The 18,892-nt window shown below is 40.2% G+C and overlaps 1 protein-coding gene across 3 annotated transcripts in view; it reads left to right on the top strand.

Moving 5' to 3' along the window:
* pms1 (PMS1 homolog 1, mismatch repair system component) overlaps positions 1-18,892 on the top strand; it is a 108,387-nt gene that overhangs the window by 65,552 nt on the left and 23,943 nt on the right. For all 3 annotated transcript variants that reach the window (XM_063051996.1, XM_063051994.1, XM_063051997.1), the window contains exon 9: positions 1,726-2,573. In XM_063051996.1, coding sequence (XP_062908066.1) covers positions 1,726-2,573 — 848 coding nt within the window. The remainder of the gene's footprint in view (positions 1-1,725; positions 2,574-18,892) is intronic.

The following is an 18,892-nucleotide window of genomic DNA, read 5'->3' as shown; positions in this document are numbered from 1 at the left end:
CATCATGCATGCCAATCTGTAACTGTGCTACTAGTTCACCTACCTTATTACATATATTGCACACATTCCAGTATTTACCCTTTTCGAATTTGTCCACCTTTTACATTGCAACTCATCCTGTTGAATGCAATTTTGCCCTATCATCAGCCTCTCCTTGCTTGGAGTATCACTACACATTGCCACTGTGGGTAAATCAACTATCTCACCTTCAGCACTATCACTCCAGTTCCCATTCCCTTGCCAAATAAGTCCACCCAAACAACTCTAAAGATATTGAGTAAGGATATTGAACCCCCTTGGGTTCAGGTGTGACCTGTCCCTTTTGTACAGGTCATACCGGAAGAGATCCCGATGATCCATAAACCTGAACCCCTGCCCCCTGCACTAGTTCCTCAGCCGCACGTTCACCTGCCAAATCATTCTTTTTTTACCCTCACTAGCATGTGGCACAGGCGGCAATCCAAAGATTACTACCCTACAGGTCCTGTTTCTCAGCTTTCCACATGGCTCCTCAAAATATCTCTTCAGGACCTCCTCACCTTGGTGTCAAAATATACCAAGACTTCTGGCTGCTCACCCTCGCCCTTGAGAATACCATGGGCCCGATCTGAGACATCCCTGATCCTGGCACCAGGGAGGTAACATACCCCCTGGATGTCTCTATCACATGAACAGAACTTCGTCTCTGTTCCTCTGACTAAGGAATCACCTATCAACACTGCAATCCTCTTCACCCCTTTGCTCTTCTGACCACAGCAGCACACTCAGTGTGGTTCCCCCTGGTAGGTTGCCCCCCTCAATAGTATCTAAAGTTGTGGGGAACGGCCACAGGTGTACTCTGCACTGGGTGTGCATTACCCTCCTCCTCCTGATGGTCACCCAGTTTCCTGTCTCCTGTAACCTAGTGGTTAACACTTTGATTCCTGGGATCATTCTTGTGAGTCTCCTCTGGACCTTCTCCAATGCCAGTCAACATTTTGGGCCAAGGCCACCATCAGCACTCGGAGAGACCTGATGAAGTGCCTCAGCCCGCAGCATTGACTCCATCGACTCGTCTCCATAGGTGCTGCCTGACCTGCTGAGTTCCTCCAGCATCTTGTGTGTTGCACTGGTGTAATAAGATTTCACTCAACTGCTTCGATGCATGTACTTCCTCACATAAGGAGCTAAGTGCTAGACACACTATTTCATTCATAGTCCCACCAGTATTCTATCTAACTAAAGCAGAACCGCACTACTTTTGTATGAAAGCCCCTGGCAATAAAGAAATAACAATCTGTCAACTTCCTTACTTATTGGCTCTTCCTGCATTTCTGAATCCTGGTCCAGAACACCCAGATCTCTCTGCATATTGGAGCTGCTGTTTTATTCTAATTTTGGGACTAATTAAAGCCTAGTTGCGGAGGAAAGTTTAGGGGAGATGTCAGAGGTAGGTTGTCCTCACAGTGATGGGTGTCTGGAATACAGTACTGAGGGTGGTGATAGAGGATGATACAATAAGGACATTTAAAAGTCTCTCAGCTAAGTACAAGGATGGAAGGAAAATGGAGACTATGGGCTGTGTAGGAGGGAAGGATTAGGTTGATTGTGGAGTAGGTTTATATAAGTCATCACAACATTGTGGGCCGGAGGACCCATACTGTGCTGTGCTATTATGTTCTAATCTATATTCATAACGTAAGTGATTCTCTATTTAAAACCTTACGGTATTTTCCCTCTCACCAGGAAGCCATCTTATTTGTAATTGAGAAGGTGTTGATTTCAGTCTATGGGCAACTTCCTCAACCTGATAAACCATCCCCTGAATGTTTACCAGAAACTGGACTTAGTGGAAGTGACGAAGTAAATGACACTGTCACCTCAACAACAAGAGAAGCTTCCCTGATTGCTGACACTGTGAAAGCTGGCGCTGAAGACGTCACTTTTCCTAACAATACCTTTGAGGTGGTGGTTGATGAAAAGCAGAGTTCTGACAGAAACATGCCTGAGACCAAGTCCAAAGAGTCACCTCCTGCTGAGATTGTGCAATCAACTTTTGTGCCAGAATTTGATGTGGCATTGGCATTAGATGATGACTGCATTCTTTCCAAAAGTCAACCTGATATTAACGATGAAAGTGCTGGTCATTCGTCCTTGGTACCTTTGACATTAAGTGAAGAGATCACCACTGCAAAGGATTCCGGTGAACTAACTGCTGACGATTGGAGTAAGGGTGTGATGAAAGATTCCACGGAGCAGGCATTTTCACCTGTAAAGCTTTTGGTACCTAACAACGCATCTAGTCAAGATCAAATAGCCTGTGATGAAACAAAGCAACGCAGCCCAAGCAATTGCAATTCAAACAACAACCCAACTACAAATTCTTCTAATGTGGTGCAGGATAAAATTGGGCAGATCACATTATATGACTTGATCAGCAATCGCACTGTCAAAAAGTCTCTGCCAGCCCCTGCCCTTTTCATGCAAGAAATTCGACCCAAACTGTTAGCAGAGAACCCAAAAGCTAATCTGCAAGATGTTAGCATGAAACTTGAAGAGATGTGGAAAAATCTGAATGAGGATGAGAAAAAGAAGTAAGTTTCCGCATTAAACCTTTTGACCTCATAACCCAATAGTTTCCATTCTCTGTGACTCATTGGATGCAGAGAGTAAATCCCATTACTATTTAAAATATAAAGCGGAAAATTCTTTTGGCATGTTTGAGATGCCATGCAGGAGGTATTGTTAAAATATATTCTGTGCATCTTCTCCAGATCTCTGCAGTTAATTGTTTTAGTATATGTCTTACATTTTCCATTCACTTTTTTTTCTTCAAGCATATTTCTTTATCATGAAGTGATTATAGATTTTCCAGTATTTTTGAATGAATTTTTATTATAAATTAATGACCTGTTGTCCTTTTGCGAGACGGAGATGTTTTTCATTACGATTTTCATAAAAACAGATTATATTGTGTGGTAATTTATGATGTAAAGAAATTAATTTTAAAGCTTTTTTTATTTGTTCATCTATGGGATATGGATGTCTCTATCAAGGCTCTCATTTACTGTACATTCCTAATTGTACATTAGTATGTGGTAGTGAGACTGTTGCTTTGCTAATTTTTTTTTACTGGGCTAAAACAATTTTCATATCAAGTACATTTTTGCTATTTCAGAAATCTGTTTAGGGACGTGAAGAGAAGTAAGTTATTTTTTCTACCCATGATCTGGTGGGGGACTGGAACTCAGTGTCTGAAAAGGTGGTAAAGTCCCTGCATTAAAGTAGTTGAATGTGCAGTTGGATTACAGTAACCCTACAAGGCTGTGGACTGAGAACTGGAAACTGGGATTAGGGTGGATAGCTGTGATTTCATGTAAAAGTAAGTTAAACAAAGAAATGCTGAAAATTATATAAAATGCTAAGATGCTGCAGTTTATGCCCCCAGAGTTACATGGAATATAGTACAGGAACAGGTCCTTCAGCCCATTTTGTTGTTACGATCTCATTAGTAATCGGATGCCCAACTAAATTAATTCCTTCTGCCGACTCGTGTCCCTTTCCATCCATTTCCTCTGCATTCATGGAGGCTAACTCAATAGAAATATTTAAAGTGGAACTAGATAAATTTTTGAAAGGTTTAGGGGAAATGGGAGCTATGGAGGTCTCTGGTGACTTCATTCACAGTAAAACTGGTGGGTATATAAGTCTTTATTCAGCCAAACTAGCAGGAACCATACAGGAGACACTCTTGGAAGAAGAGGCCTCCCTGATCCAATATTACTTGACATTTTTATATTCTAAGTAAAGATCAATGGTAACTGCAGGACAATTCTATATTTACAATGTTTCTACAATGCTTCCTTTGAATTACAACCATTGTATAGAGCTGCATTTTAGATTCAGTCTGCAATCCACATTCTGGTCTGAAGACAGACTGTTGCTGAAATTAATATTTGCTATATACCCCAACTCCAGAATACGCCCTACAGGGATCTAGCACAGAGGAGGGTGGGTAGATCAGCCATAATCATATTAAATGACAAGACAGGCTTGAGAAGATAGGTGGAATACTCCTGTTTCATTTTCTTGAGCTCCAAAATCAAGTCACTGTTATGCCCCAGTGTGGTATCATATTGCAAAGACGAAGCTTGCCCCGGATTTAATCCCAGTCCTTTCAGAATATACCAGTCTGCACTGAGACCAATACGATTCAGAGGGAATAATCAAACGCTTTTGGTTATTGAGCAATAGACATTTGAATATTAGCGGAATATTGGGAAGTTGCGATTAGTATAAGAAAGTATAATCATCTTATTAATGATTAATCAAGATGGTGCCAATGACCAAGGGTGACGGTTTATGAAACTACTTCTTTCAAATATGATTCTACTACTAAGCTGTGTGCAGTTGGAACCTGTGATTTATATTTTTGTTGGTGTGATTTTGGGCGATCTGGGGTCTTTTTTTGTCTCCGAGTGAGTTGAGTGAGGCTGGGAGCTGAGTGTGTGGCTTGGTTGGCTAAAAGCCTGGAGATGGGGCGCGAGCCCATGATCGACTCCACTGCTTCTCTCCGATTGAGGCATGGATCAAGGTTGAAGTTGATGAGAGTAGAGGCTGGGCAGACATTGGGCGCCAACTGCCTGCGTTTGACTGGTCTTTCTCTCCCTCTCGCTAGCTGATATCGGAGGAAGTGCAGGAGTCTTGGGATCCACGCTGCAAGGATTGATTGGTGAGGCTACGGACTTGTTTTGGGGGGCTTTGAGGTTCATGTTGCACGTGTTATTAGATTCCGGTTACTCTTTTTTTGCTGTATCTGAGCGGTTTGATCGGAACCATCAATGCGTAACGGGGTACGGGCCTGCTGCGGGCTAGCGGGGCTGAACTAAACTAAGCTGAATATCACTGGACTCCTGGTCTGATGTTTGATATTCCACGTGTTGTTCACTTGCTTTTTGCTGGTTGTGCAATTTTTTCCTTTTTTTGTGCATTGGGTCTTGAAAGAGTTCTGTGGTGTTTCTGTTTTGTGGCTGCCTGCCGGAGGATGACTATCAGACTTATGTTCTGTGTACGTACTTTAATAATAAATGTACTTTGAACTTTGAGTAGTGAAATGGGCGTGAAAGCCAAATGGTCTACGCCTTCTATTTGTTATGTTTTCGTAACTATACTATTGCATTGTGTGCATTTGTCCAATATGAACAGGATTGGGTATTGATGCCATGAGAGCTGATAAGTGTTAGAACACCGGTTAGTTGGAGCAGTTTCCTGCAACCTCTACCACTGTAAAATAGAACAAATAGCATCTGCACATTGAAATTAAAAGGCTTAGTTTTTTAAAAAAGATTATTAATTGCACTTTCTTTGATACCACCTTTCTCTCACTGTCTTCAATTCACCCCTTTTCTACACCTCTAAGTCTGTGGTGTAAGTCATGCATCAAATTGGTGTGCAATGTTGGATATCCTTGACAGGGCAGAGGTGTAGCCAGAAGGTTAAATTCCAGAGCTGGGCAACTTGGCAAAACATCCCCCCAATGAATTTCTTTAATGACTTTCTGCCCATGGTTGTAGATTCAAAACCACAACATGGATTGTGCACAGGAATGCAGGAGCTAAGTGAGTAAATCATTTGCAGTTAGTTAGGGCACTGACATGCACAAATTAAAATAACTAGTCTTGGCCCCCTTGCTGATACCACCCCTCAGCTTTGACATTTACTTGTTGCCACCTGTAAATTAAAGCCCTGACACTTCATTTAAAATTCACGTATGTGATCAATTATTGTTGGATGCCATAATCAATATATTATTGAGTGTCTAAGATAGGAGAACCTATAATTTTCTTCACTTCTCCCTTAAAGGCAGTATCTTATGTTTGATTGTGTGTACATACACACACACATACACACCTGTTGTCTCCTGTATCTTTGCGCAAATTACTTTATCATTTATGAGCCTTGCACGGTGACTGTCAGACAGTCAACAATATACTTGGAGACTGGCACAGGTTATCAGTGTGAGTTTGCATGTTTTCGTTGTTACTGTCAGCTCCTCTTGCATCCCAAAAAGCACCTGCTTAATTAACTGCTGTAAATCATCACTGGAGTAGCTAAGTGACAAAAAATCAAAGGGGAGTTGATGCGGATGGTGAACAAATAAGTTGCAGGGTAAAGCCTAAAGGACAGCTATAGTTGTTCCACTGGACTTGATGGGCTGGTCAGCTTATTTTCATGCTGTAATAAGTATTGCAGTGCTTTGCAGTCAACCATTACCTGATATCCACAATATACCTTCTGGCAGGAATCTCCAGTGTTCCCCTCCCCCTATCCCCCCCCCCCCCACCCACCCCTGCCATCTGCCTGCCTGGACCCTGTGGCTACTTGCGATGTCTTGAACAATCAAGCTGGTTGAAATCTGTAAATTACCTCAGATTCCATCAAATCTGTTTGGCTCTGTTCCACACCAGTTGATGTATTATCAACATTTTCAGGGAGAAATGATGTCCTTCGCGATGGAGCTGTTGCTTTTTACCCTGAAGCTTGGAAACATCACAAGCAAAAACATGTAGCACTCCTATAGCAGAAACATATAACTATCTTCAACTACTCATAATTATAACTGTCTCCCCATTTTACCCTTTTTTTTTCATTCCTACCATGCTTCAGCCTGTCACTTCCTACTGTTGATTTTTTTTGAAGCTGTCTCAGATCCAGCTCATTGCTGGTACTGAAAGTCCTGGTTTCTGGGTTGATTACTGCTATGCTCTCCGCATGCCTTTCAGATTCCACCCTTCAAAAATTGCAGATTGTCCTGTTTTCCACTGTCTCCATTTACTACTCCTTTTCACTCCTATGTTCTGAATAAGAACTTTAACGAACATTCCCTCCTTTACAAGACATTTGTTCCTTCCTTATAATATAAACTACCATCCTTATCAATCTAACTCCCACTGCTATATGGTAAATGAGATGTTTAATTACGTTGAAGATACCATTAGCAGTCAAATTGAGGAGCATTCACTCGCAGTGGAAACGAGGAGACCCTGTCAGTGTAGATAAGGGAGAAGCTTCTTCTGGCTGAAGTTGTAACTCGCGGAGGAAGATGGCTGTCCTTTGTGGAGGCCCCATATGTACGCGAGATGGAGAGACCAGAGTTCAAGGCCTAGTGTTCAGGGTTCCATCATCAGTGAGTCAGGAGTTCGAGACCCTAGAGTTCGGGGTCCTCATCCAAGGTCTCGTTCGTCGTCATTAATGAGTCCTGGGTTCAATACTGAAGATCAAAGCCTGAAACTCAAAGGTCATCCAGAAGTCGAAGACAGATGGCTGAAGCCCCTGGGTCTGTGAGTCTGCAAGACTGAGGAGGCCTGGACAATGTCTGTGAGTGTACAGAGGCTAGACACCCAGAGAAGGCCTGTGCTGGAGTATTGTCTGTGTGGGTGGGAGGAAGGTAAGGAGCTTGTTTTCCTGTTGTCGTTTTGTCGCTGGTGTTCTGTTGTTTCTTCTGTTGATCTGTGAACATGCTGGGCATGTAATGTTGGTGTTGTAATGTGTGCCCACACTTATGGGCTGCCCCCAACATATCCTTAGGTTATGTTGGTTATTAACACATATGACACTGTATGTTTCAATGTACATGTGATAAATAATTGAATCTGATCTCCTATGGCAACCTGCAATTGTCGTAAAGCATTCTGGAGCGAATATGACATAACTACAATATATTAAATTGGTATATTAGCTTGCCTCGGTACAGTGAAAAACTTGCCTTGCAACTGTCTGTACAGATCAATTAATTATAACAGGTAGTACAAAGTAAAACAGCAGAATGCAGAGCAAGGAAAATACAGTGTAGATAGACAGTAAGGTACAAGGTCACAACAAGGGAGACCGGGAGGATCAGAGTCCATCTTATCACAGGAACCATTCCGTTGTCCTATAACAGTGGGACATAAGCCGAAGAGGGAAAGAGTAGAGACCATTAAGGATCAAGTAAGCGATCTGCGTGTGGAACCAAAGGATGTAGCAATTTCTTCAGTGAATACTTCTCATCTGCATTCACTAAGGAGAGGTACATTGTAGTTTGAAAATTCACCTTCGGGGTGGGGGGAATGGTCAATGAAACTGTAGGACAGGTTATTTTAAAAAAGGGGGTAGTATTGACAAGTTTAAAATGTTTTTTGTTTAGTGAAGTAGCCACAAAAATCTCATACTGTGCTCAGCTACTTTGCCGTGCATCCAGGTTTTTGGCAAAGTGGCGTGAAATTTGCTGGCATTTACAATAATTTCTATTTTTAGTTCCATTAAGAATAGTCTGGATCGGGGGGGACTTCCGGGTCATCAAGGGAATGGCGGCGTAAGGAAAAGGTCTCTCGACAAAAAAGGTAAACTGCCCCAAAATCGAATTTAGACAAATACTTAATATTGCATAACTATATTAATAAAAGGGGCAAGGATGATGTCTAAGAACAAGAATAAAAAGTCTGCTTCGAAGGCTGATAAACTTAAAGAGATGCAGCAAGGCGAAGGGCCTAGCTCCCCCACGGCAAGCCAGGACGGAGATAATGAGGGGGAATCGGTGACTCTGTCTTTGATTCTCGGAGAGATTCGCGAGTTCCGACAAGATAACAGCAAACAGCTGGAAGATATTAAAGGAGAAATAGTAAAAACAAACTCGCAGATAGATGAAGCCGAAGCGAGGATTGTTGGAATTGAAGAGAAGCTACAAAATGCCGAGGAAGTGATAGCAGAAATGCTGAAGCTACAAGACCAACTCCAGTGGAAACTAATAGATCAAGAAGGCTGCTCGAGAAGGGAAAATGTGAGGATCTACGGAGTTCCCGAAGGAACCGAAGGTAAACCCGGATTGATGATTCCCTTCGTGGAGAAGCTGCTTAGAGAGAACCTTGATATACCGGCCGCAAAAGACCTACAGATAGAAAGGGTTCACCGCGCATTGGCACCACAGCCTTCGGCAGGCGCCCAGCCCAGATCGATTCTGATCAGATTTCTCAGTTACAGAACGAAGGAAGAGGTGCTTAAAAGAGCATGGCAAAAGAAAGGTTTCATGTGGAACAACTGTAAAATCAGTTTAGACCACGACTACGCACCGGGGATTCTTGCCAGACAGAAGGAATATATGGAAACACGGAGAGTCCTGAAGGAAAACAACATCAGATTCCAGACCCTGTATCCAGCTCGGCTGAGAGTCTTTTACGACGAAGGGACAAAAACTTACGCTATGGTGGAGGAGGCAACGTCGGACCTGGTGGACCGGGGACTACCTATTAAAGTTATCACCCAACCGGAGTCGCTACTGGAGAGGATTCGGCAGAAGTCGTGTCAGTTAGTGGGGCGAGGACGCTCCACTCGAAACAGAGTGTCAAACTACAAGGAAAACCTGCAAATATTCAGACGCGAATGTACAGAGAATACAGATTAATTAAGAGAAATGACTGAAAAGAGTAAATCGGACTTAAAAGTAAAATGAAAACTGGTAATTGAAAATAATCTAGGCGGAATAACTTGAATGATAGCAATATGGTCGAGACATAAATAGGAGAAAATTCTCTATGATTATTCAAACTGCTGAGGGCCCTCTAACACAGGGTGAAGATAGAGGTTATCCCTCTGAACTGAGGCGGGTCAGTGCTCAGGCCTCACTGTGGGAAGTCGGGGAAAATTTTCAAATGTTATACGTTCAGAAATGTCTAGGGTGTGGTTATATGTCTTGGTTTACTGTTGAGAAGGGATTGCTTACTGTTTGGTTAGAAAAGGAGAGTGCTTTTTTTCTACTAGAGAAAAATGCAAACTGAATTGGTAAAAATAATTTCCTATAATGTTAATAGGGTTTTGAATCCAATTAAAAGAAATAAGATTATGTCTAAATTGAAAAAAGAGAGGGCACAAATAGCTTTCCTCCAGGAAACACATATGAGCCAATCTGAACATGGAAAATTAAAAAGAATGGGCTTTAAGCATGTATTTTATTCATCATATAAACTGAGTCACAAAAGAGGGGTAGCTACTTTAATATCAAGTACTCTTAATTATGAACATATTTCAGAGACTAGAGACAAAGAAGGACGGTTTGTAAAAATCACAGGAAGAATAGAAGGTACAGAAATAACATTGCTGAATGTTTATGCTCCTCCAGGTAGTGAATGGTCATTTTATAGACACATTTTTGACCTAATGGTCAGTTCTCGAGGGGTAGTAATTTGTGGAGGGGATTTTAATATTAGATTAAGTCCTATATTAGATTCTTCAAGAATAGTTACTCAGAATAAACCTCTGACTCGGAAAGTGAATTCATTGATGGAGGAGTTGGGAATTATAGATGTCTGGAGGGAATTACACCCTACTAGTAAAGATTATACATATTACTCTTTCCCTCATTCAGCCTATTCAAGGATAGACTATTTCTTTATCTTTAATACAGATAGACTCAGGATAAAAAACTGTAATATTGCAACAATTGATCTGTCGGATCATAGCCCAGTCTCTATGTCTCTAATCCTGGAAAGGAAAATGAGGAAAACACTATGGAGGCTAAACTCACATATACTTAATAACCCAAAAGTAATGGAGAGATTAAGGGGAGAAATCAAAGAATATCTAGACCTTAATGACACGGGAGAAACATCATCAGTGATTTTATGGGATACATTGAAAGCTGTACTGAGAGGGAAAATTATTTTCATTACTACTCACATGAAAAAAATCAATGCACAAAAATTAGCAGACTTTCAAGGAAAATTAAAACAACTTCAAGTTGGAGATAGCAACAAAAGTAATTCAAATCGAAAACAGGAAATTAGGAAATTGCAAAGTGAAATTGATGATATTTATACGTTGGAAACTCAAAGAAATTTTCTTTACCTGAGACAAAAGAATTATGAAGTAGGAGGTAAATCAGCTAGATTATTAGCATATAAATTACGAAAACAACAAGCAGACAATACAATTCATAAAATAAAGAATCCAAAGACAAAGCTTGTGGAGAGTACAATAGGGAAAATTCAAGAGAGTTTTGAAACGTATTATCGAGAGCTGTACTCCCAACCCCGGGCCCCCAATGAGCCCTATATAGACAGTGTATTGAATTTTTTAGATCTACCTAAACTTACAGATTTACAAAATGAAAGTTTATTAGAACCAGTAACTGTCAAAGAACTGAACGTGGCCATCTCTAGGTTAAAGGCTGGAAAGTCCCCGGGTTCTGATGGGTTTCCCTCAGAGTGGTACAAGTCCCTGAAGACACAGTTAGCCCCATTACTACTTAACACCTTTAATTGGATCTTGCAGAGAGGAGAAACTCCACCTTCCTGGAGAGAAGCGATTATTTCAGTTATTCCTAAAGAGGGTAAAGATAAACTAGAATGTGGCAATTATCGGCCAATTAGTGTTCTTAATTTAGATTACAAACTATTTACATCTATATTAGCGCGCAGATTGGAAAAGCTTTTACCTGGCCTAATCCATTTAGACCAGACTGGATTTATTCAACAAAGCCAAACACAGGACAACATAAGGAGAACTCTGCACATATTAGAACAGGTTAATAAGAACGAGACAGAGACAATGGTAGTAGGATTGGACGCTGAGAAAGCTTTTGATTCGGTTAGTTGGGCATTCCTATACAGAGTGTTAGGAAGATTCGGCTTTCAGGAAAGGTTTATTAAAGTAATTCAGACTCTGTATGACAGCCCAACAGCCCGAATTAAGATAAATGGGGACCTCTCTGACTCCTTCATTTTAGAGAGAGGCACTAGACAGGGATGCCCAATTTCTCCTCTCCTTTTTGCGCTATATATTGAACCACTTGCCCAACTAATAAGACAGAGCGAAATCGTAAAAGGTATCAAGGTGGCAGGGATTGAACAGAAAGTGGCGTTATTCGCAGATGATGTTTTGGTCTATCTGAGTGAACCAGAAAAATCATTTATAGGATTGTTTACACTGTTGGATGACTTTGGGAAAATATCAGGTTATAAAATAAATGTAAAGAAAACGCAGGTTATGTCCCTAAATTATACACCATCCAAAAAATTGCAGGAGACATACGATCTTAAGTGGGAAGCTAAATCCTTAAAATATTTAGGAATAACCCTGCCGAAGGATCTTTCAACACTGTCACAGGTAAATTATGGGCCATTAATCTCAGAGATAAAAGCAGATATGCATAGATGGAATCTTATCCCCTTTTTAAGTTTAAATTCAAGGATAAATACTATAAAAATGAATATTCTTCCTCGGTTATTATATCTTTTCCGTACTTTACCAGTGAGGTGGATGATAATCAATTCAGGGAATGGGACAAATGGATTTCCCGCTTCATTTGGCAAGGAAGGAAACCTAGAATTCGATATAACACTTTACAGTTAGGGAAGGAAAGAGGAGGTATGGTTCTTCCTTGCCTGAGAAATTATTTTTATGCCTCACAGATAACCCCTCTGTTATATTGGTGTAATAGGGAATATAAAGCTAGATGGAAGGAAATAGAATTTGGATTAGTTGACAGTTTTCCTCTTCAGGCCTCAATAGCTGACAAAGGATTGATGGCCCAGTTGGAAAAATTTAATAATGCTTGGATAAATCTTACATTAAAAGTATGGCAGAAGGTGGTTAATTCATGTGGAATTAATAACATGCTAAAACTCTTTAGATGGTGTGCATATGATACCGAATTCCTTCCCAACAGAGGAGATAAAAGATTTGAGCTATGGATAAAGAAAGGTCTTACAACCTACCTCTCATTTATAGATAAAAGAGTATTACAAAGTTTCCAAATCCTGCAGGACAAACGTGGCCTAGAACATAATGACTTTTTTAGGTACCTTCAAATACGAAACTATGTTAACCAGAGTTGTAGATAATACAGACCTATCAACAGTAGAATTAGAATTTTTCAAGATTCTGAATTCGGCTTGCAGTTCAATACCTAGTAAATCAGTTTCTCGCCTATATAATGCACTCTCCCATGCTAAAAATGTAAATACACTGTATATTAAAGAGAAGTGGGAGAAAGAAGCGGGGTTGGTACTTTCAGAGGAGGCTTGGGGGAAAATCTGCAGCTTTCAATGGTCCTCGACTAATTCTTTGACTTGGAGAGAACATTGTTGGAAAAACATTATAAGATACTTCAAGACCCCATATCAGGAAAAATATAAAGATACAAATGTGATGTGTTGGAGAAGGTGCGGCTCTAAGGAGGCAAATCATTTTCATATTTTCTGGGATTGCCCTAAATTAAGTCTATTTTGGGAAGGTATTCATAGAACATTAGTTAAGGTACTTAGGTCCCAGATACCTCTGAACTTTGAGACGCTCTATTTGGGGCATGTATGGTTCCTTGAACAGAAGGAAGATATAAAGTTGCTGCAGGCCCTCCTAGCGGCAAGTAAGAAATCAATCACTAGAAAATGGCTAAATCCAATACCACCTACATTAGAAGACTGGTACGAAATTATCTTGGAAATATTTAAAATGGAAAAGTTGACCTACTCCCTGAGAACTCAAAAAGAAACATTTTATCAAATCTGGAATAAATGGATTGAATATATAACCCCAATGCGAGCAGACTTTAGATGACTCTCCTAATGATTTATATTGCTCTTCTCATCAACACAGTAATATTGCTAACGTAAGCACCCCTAGTCTAAATGTTTGTTGTTTTTTTTTGGAAAATAGAGAATTAACACAAGTAAAGGGAAAGATTTGGGAAAGGGATAAAAAAAATTGAAAAAATTAAGTAAATAAGTACATAGGGATTGGATAATTATGTCTGCGGGCAGGAACAAGCACGAACAAATTGGGATATAAACACCTACAATGGTTGGTATATAGGCTTGTATGCAACATTTTGGACCAGTGGAAATGGTCCAGAAGGGTTGTATGGAAACTATTATTACCATTTTTCTTAACAACTAATTTCTTTACTTAGCCTAATAGGTTAGATTTACCACAGTACATAATTATCTATTTAAATGTTTATTTTGCTTTTATATCATCTCAATGTGTACTTAAGAATGTATAAATAATTGTAGTTTTATACATATAAAAAAATGGAAAAGGTTATATGTGTGAAAAAAGTACATGATAATTGTGAACTCCTTATCCAAATAAAAATAAAATTTAAAAAAAAAGAAGAATAGTCTGGATCAGTGAGCATAATTTAAATTTAAGACTTATTGCAATTGTAATGAGGCTCTAAGAACATTGTAGTTCATATTTTCTATTTATTGCTTTCCAGTAAGATATACAACTGCATCATACCTGTGTCAACAGCAATTACAAATGCTCAAAAATATATCCATATTAAACAATAGCAACACTTCATTTTTCACACAAATTCAAAGCTTAGTAAAATAGTGAGGGTGGAGTGAACTAAGAAAATGCCAGCAAGATGGTAAAGCAAGCCCAAGGCTTCCAGTAGACCTTCTTCAGTGGATTTCCTTGTGTCACAAGATTTTCATACAGAAGGAGGCAATGTGCCCTGTTGAGTCTACTGGCTCAATATAAGATCAATCCAGCTAGTCACATTGACCTTTGCACTCTGGCCTGACTGCTAATTCCCTCCACATCCCTGTCGCTGAACCCTAACCTGATCTCTAATTCCTCCCTGTCCCCAAAATCATCCCTACAGACCTAAAAAAAAAATTAAGTCTGAGGCATGGCCTCGACAGAGATCGCAGCTCAGCACCATCTTGACCCGTAGTTAAATAAATGAATCTGAATCTGTACTCATAAAATACTTCGGGATTATCCTTAATCATATACTGTACTACTGTACTGCAGTGATATCCTGTGATTCCCCTTTGCCCTCCTAAATTTAAAATACTCCCCAACTTTAAAAACTTTAAGTACTCCCTACAATTTATATACTCCTGCAAGGTCTCGCTGTTTCAAGTTCTTCACGCCAGCTGTATGCTTACATTGATTTCTTTGTCCAACTCATACTATTCAACTTGCTGTCCTTGCCTCTCACCCTTATGGGAGCACTTTGACCATGAACTATCACTTCTGAATGACTCCGGTAAGATGTATGGAGACAATGCTAAAGTAGTTATCTGAGTCTACTTCTGCCAGGTCAAATGTGATATTGAAGTCTGCCTTCCTCCCTATTCGGGGTATTATTCTCATCTCTCTGAAATTTACGAAGTTATGGTTCCTATCTGTGAAATTCTCTCCCATTGACACTTCAGCCTAGCTACATTCCCTAACATCAGGTCCAGCACTGCTTCTTCTCTATATCCATGTACTGTCTCAAAAGGCTAGCCTGAACAAACTTTAAAAAGTTCACCCTCTCTACTCTTCCTGCACTAAGGTGATCATTGGCAATACTGGGAAAATTACTATCTGCTATAACTCTATTACTCTTGCATCTCTCTGTGATTTCTCTACATAGCTGACACCTTTAGGGAGCGGTGTCTCAGAAAGGCAGCATCCATTATTAAGGACGTCCAGCACCCAGGACATGCCCTTTTCTCACTGTTACCATCAGGTAGGAGATACAGAAGCCTGAAGGCACACACTCAGTGACTCAGGAACAGCTTCTTCCCCTCTGCCATCCGATTCCTAAATGGACATTGAATCTTTGGACATTACCTCACTTTATTTTTTAAATATACAGTATTTCTGTTTTTGCACGGTTCTTCAAACCTATTCAATATACATAATTGATTTACTTGTTTATTATTACTTTTATTATTATTATTATTATTATTAGTTCTCTCTGCTAGATTATGTATTGCATTGAACTGCTGCAGCTAAGTTAACAAATTTCACGTCACATGCCGGTGATAATACACCTGATTCTGATTCTGAACTGTTAGGTGAGCCCGTGGCCTATCCCTTTTTTGTTCCTAAGCTCAACCCATATGGATTTCTTTGAAATGCCTTCTTGTATATTCTCCTCATTACAGCAGTAATTGGTTCCTTAATCACCTCCTCTTCTACATCTCTACCTGCCCCTACTTCACCCCCCCTCCCCCCACCCAAATCATGCCTTAAGATTCTACGCCCCAGAATGTTCGGTTTCTTGTCTTGCCCCTCTCTCAACTTTATCTCTGTGATGCCATCAATGTCATATTCCTAACATTTTGTTATTGTATTTCTGACATGTCCTTGGTGGGGACATAAGAAGTAGGGACAGGTGTAGGCCATCTGGCTCATTTAGCATGCTCCACCATTCAAGAAGATCACAGCTGATCTAGCCACGGACTCGATCTCCACCTACCTGCCTTTTCCCTAAAACCCTTAATTTCCCTACAATCTATCCAACCTTGCCTTAAATATATTTACTGAGGTAGCCTTTGTTGCTTCATTGGGTAGAGAATTCCACAGATTCACCACACTCTGGAAAAAGCAGTTCCTCCTCATCTCCATCCTAAGTCTACTCCCCGAATCTTGAGGCTGTGCCCCCTAGTTCTATTCTCACCTACCAGTGGAAACAACTTTCCTGCCTCTATCTTATCTATCTCTTCCATAATTTTGTATGTTTCTCTAAGATCTCTCATTCTTCTGAATGAATTCCAGCGATTAAAGATCATTTCTGGGCAAATGTAGTTTCACATCAACAGAGGACACGGCTAGTGGAAAAGATGATGTGGTCACCTCGTCATAGATTGCAGATGAGTCAAGAACAGTGTGAGATATAGTACCTTTGTCCCAGTCACAAAGCTGTCATTCATGGCAATGCTGAAAGTGGAACAGAGGGAAACTGGGTGTCCAGAGTAAGTGGGCAGAAGACTTTGCCCCATAGCCTGTACTAAAAAGAAACCTTTTCATGACAAACAACTCTGCCACCAGTGTTTCCACAAAAGAGTATGATCAGTTAAAGCCTTAAGGCATTGTGTGTGTGATCTCACCCACCTCCCAAAAGCCATGGATCTGCCTCAGTAATTACTCTGAAGGGTGAAGAGATAGGCATCTAAATCCATAAATATTACCAGTCAAAAGATTTGTATACTGGAAAAGGAGGGGATATATTTCTCACCTTAATTCCAATTATCCTGACAGACCACATCAGGAGTATCGTGAGTAGTTTTGGGCCCCTTATCAAAGAAAGGATGTGTTGGCATTAGTGAAGGTCCAGAGGAGGTTTACAAGAATGATCCTGGGAATGAAAGAGTTAATGTATGAGGAGCATTTGATGGCCCTGAGCCTGTGCTCACTGGAGTTCAGAAGAATGAGGGAGGATTTTGTTGAAACCTACCAAATATAGTGTGTACTTGGAAAGAATGCTTTCAATAGTGGGGAGAGTCTAGGACCAGAGGGCACAGCTTCAGAATAGAAATACATTCCTTTAAAACAGATGAGAAGGAATTTCATTTGTTAGAGGATGGTGAATCTGTGAAGGCCAAATTAGGTATTTAAAACAGAGATTGATAGGTTCTTGATTCGTAAGGACATGAAGGGTTACGGGAGGGAAGGCAGGAAAGTGGGGTTGAGAGGGAAAATAAATCAGCCATGATAGAATGATGAAGCGGACTCAATGGGCCGAATGGTCTAATTCTGCTTCTGTGTCTTATGGTTTTACTTCTCATCCTTGCATCCCAAAAGTACACCTTGTTCTGAGATACAGTATGGATCTGGCCATTTTTATAATGAATTGGGATAGGTTGCTGCACTGCTGGGTACTAAATACTTCTCAATGTTTCGGGTGATTTATAACGTTCGCAAGACACCATAGAGAATTCCTGTGGAAGGAAGATTCATCCACACACAGGAAAATATTGTTAGCTCTTCATGCTCTCTGCGGCGAATTTGGATCTGTAGCTGCTGTACTCTGCTGGCATCTCAACCACTTGCTCATTTCTGATCTTTGCTGCTTTTCTAGCTCCGAGTAAACACATTTCGGTGAATTGTGAATGGCAAAAGTTTGCAATACTGTTGTTTGCCACAAGATGGCTTTCAATCATTTGGTTTGCAGGCACCCTTTTGTAACTATGTGGAATTACATTTTAATTAAAGCACCTAAATGTGACCAATTTTGTAAACCTGAATACTTATAGATGCTTTTGATTATTATACTATGTTTATGACATATTATCTACTCACCACATATTTTCTGAAACATAATCCCTTGTCACATTAGATCATGCAAATAATTTTCTGCTACCCTTCAGTTAAATGTCTATTATGCTGCTATTCCTGATGTCATTCACTGATTGTTCTTCATTCTCACTGGGCTTCTGACCCGTGAAGTTATTTTACCATGACACAATACTTGGTGCTTTTCAGAAACAGAAACTGGGGGAAGGGAAGTGTGAGAAGTAACCATGTTTACAATTTACTGAACAAATGGCAATCAAAAATTGCTTTCTGTGACTGGGGATAAAAACTATCAGCCAGAATATAAAATAAAGCTAAATCCTACTTCTTCAAAGCAGACCCTTCACTGATTACATCTGTTACATTTTCAGTTGGAAATAGCAAACTCATCAAGATAATGATAATTTTTACAAGGTAAGGGGCAGACTTGTGTGGAGCACAAAAACTGGCAATGATTTGTTGGGCTGAATATTCCAGCTGTCTGCTGTAATTGTTTGGAGTAGTGGGTACGATACATCTGATACAATCAGAAAGCAAACTTTGCTTGATTTAGAAGGTAAATACTGTCTTCAATTCTCAATTTTTTAATCTATGCCATTTCTATCCCTTCTCATCTTTCTCCGTATTTACTATTCTAACACTTGTATTTTTCTCTCTCAAGCGTTCTTTTTCTGTTTCTTTCCTGCTGTTTTGCCTTTTCCAACTTACTTGCTGTTTTGCTTCTGCCTGCCTTGCCCTGTCCTCATCTGTAAAACTGAAAACATCGAAAGGCAGAAACATCAGGATTCAGTCCTAACAGGTCTGAGGCAAAAGCATCAAGGTTTCATGACAAGACTGCTGGAGCTAGTTAAGAAGGGGG

The sequence above is a fragment of the Mobula hypostoma genome, chromosome 6 (genome assembly GCF_963921235.1).
Source record: "Mobula hypostoma chromosome 6, sMobHyp1.1, whole genome shotgun sequence".
In the NCBI taxonomy this organism is placed as follows: Eukaryota; Metazoa; Chordata; class Chondrichthyes; order Myliobatiformes; family Myliobatidae; genus Mobula; species Mobula hypostoma.
This window is presented reverse-complemented; position numbering and strand designations above follow the sequence as displayed.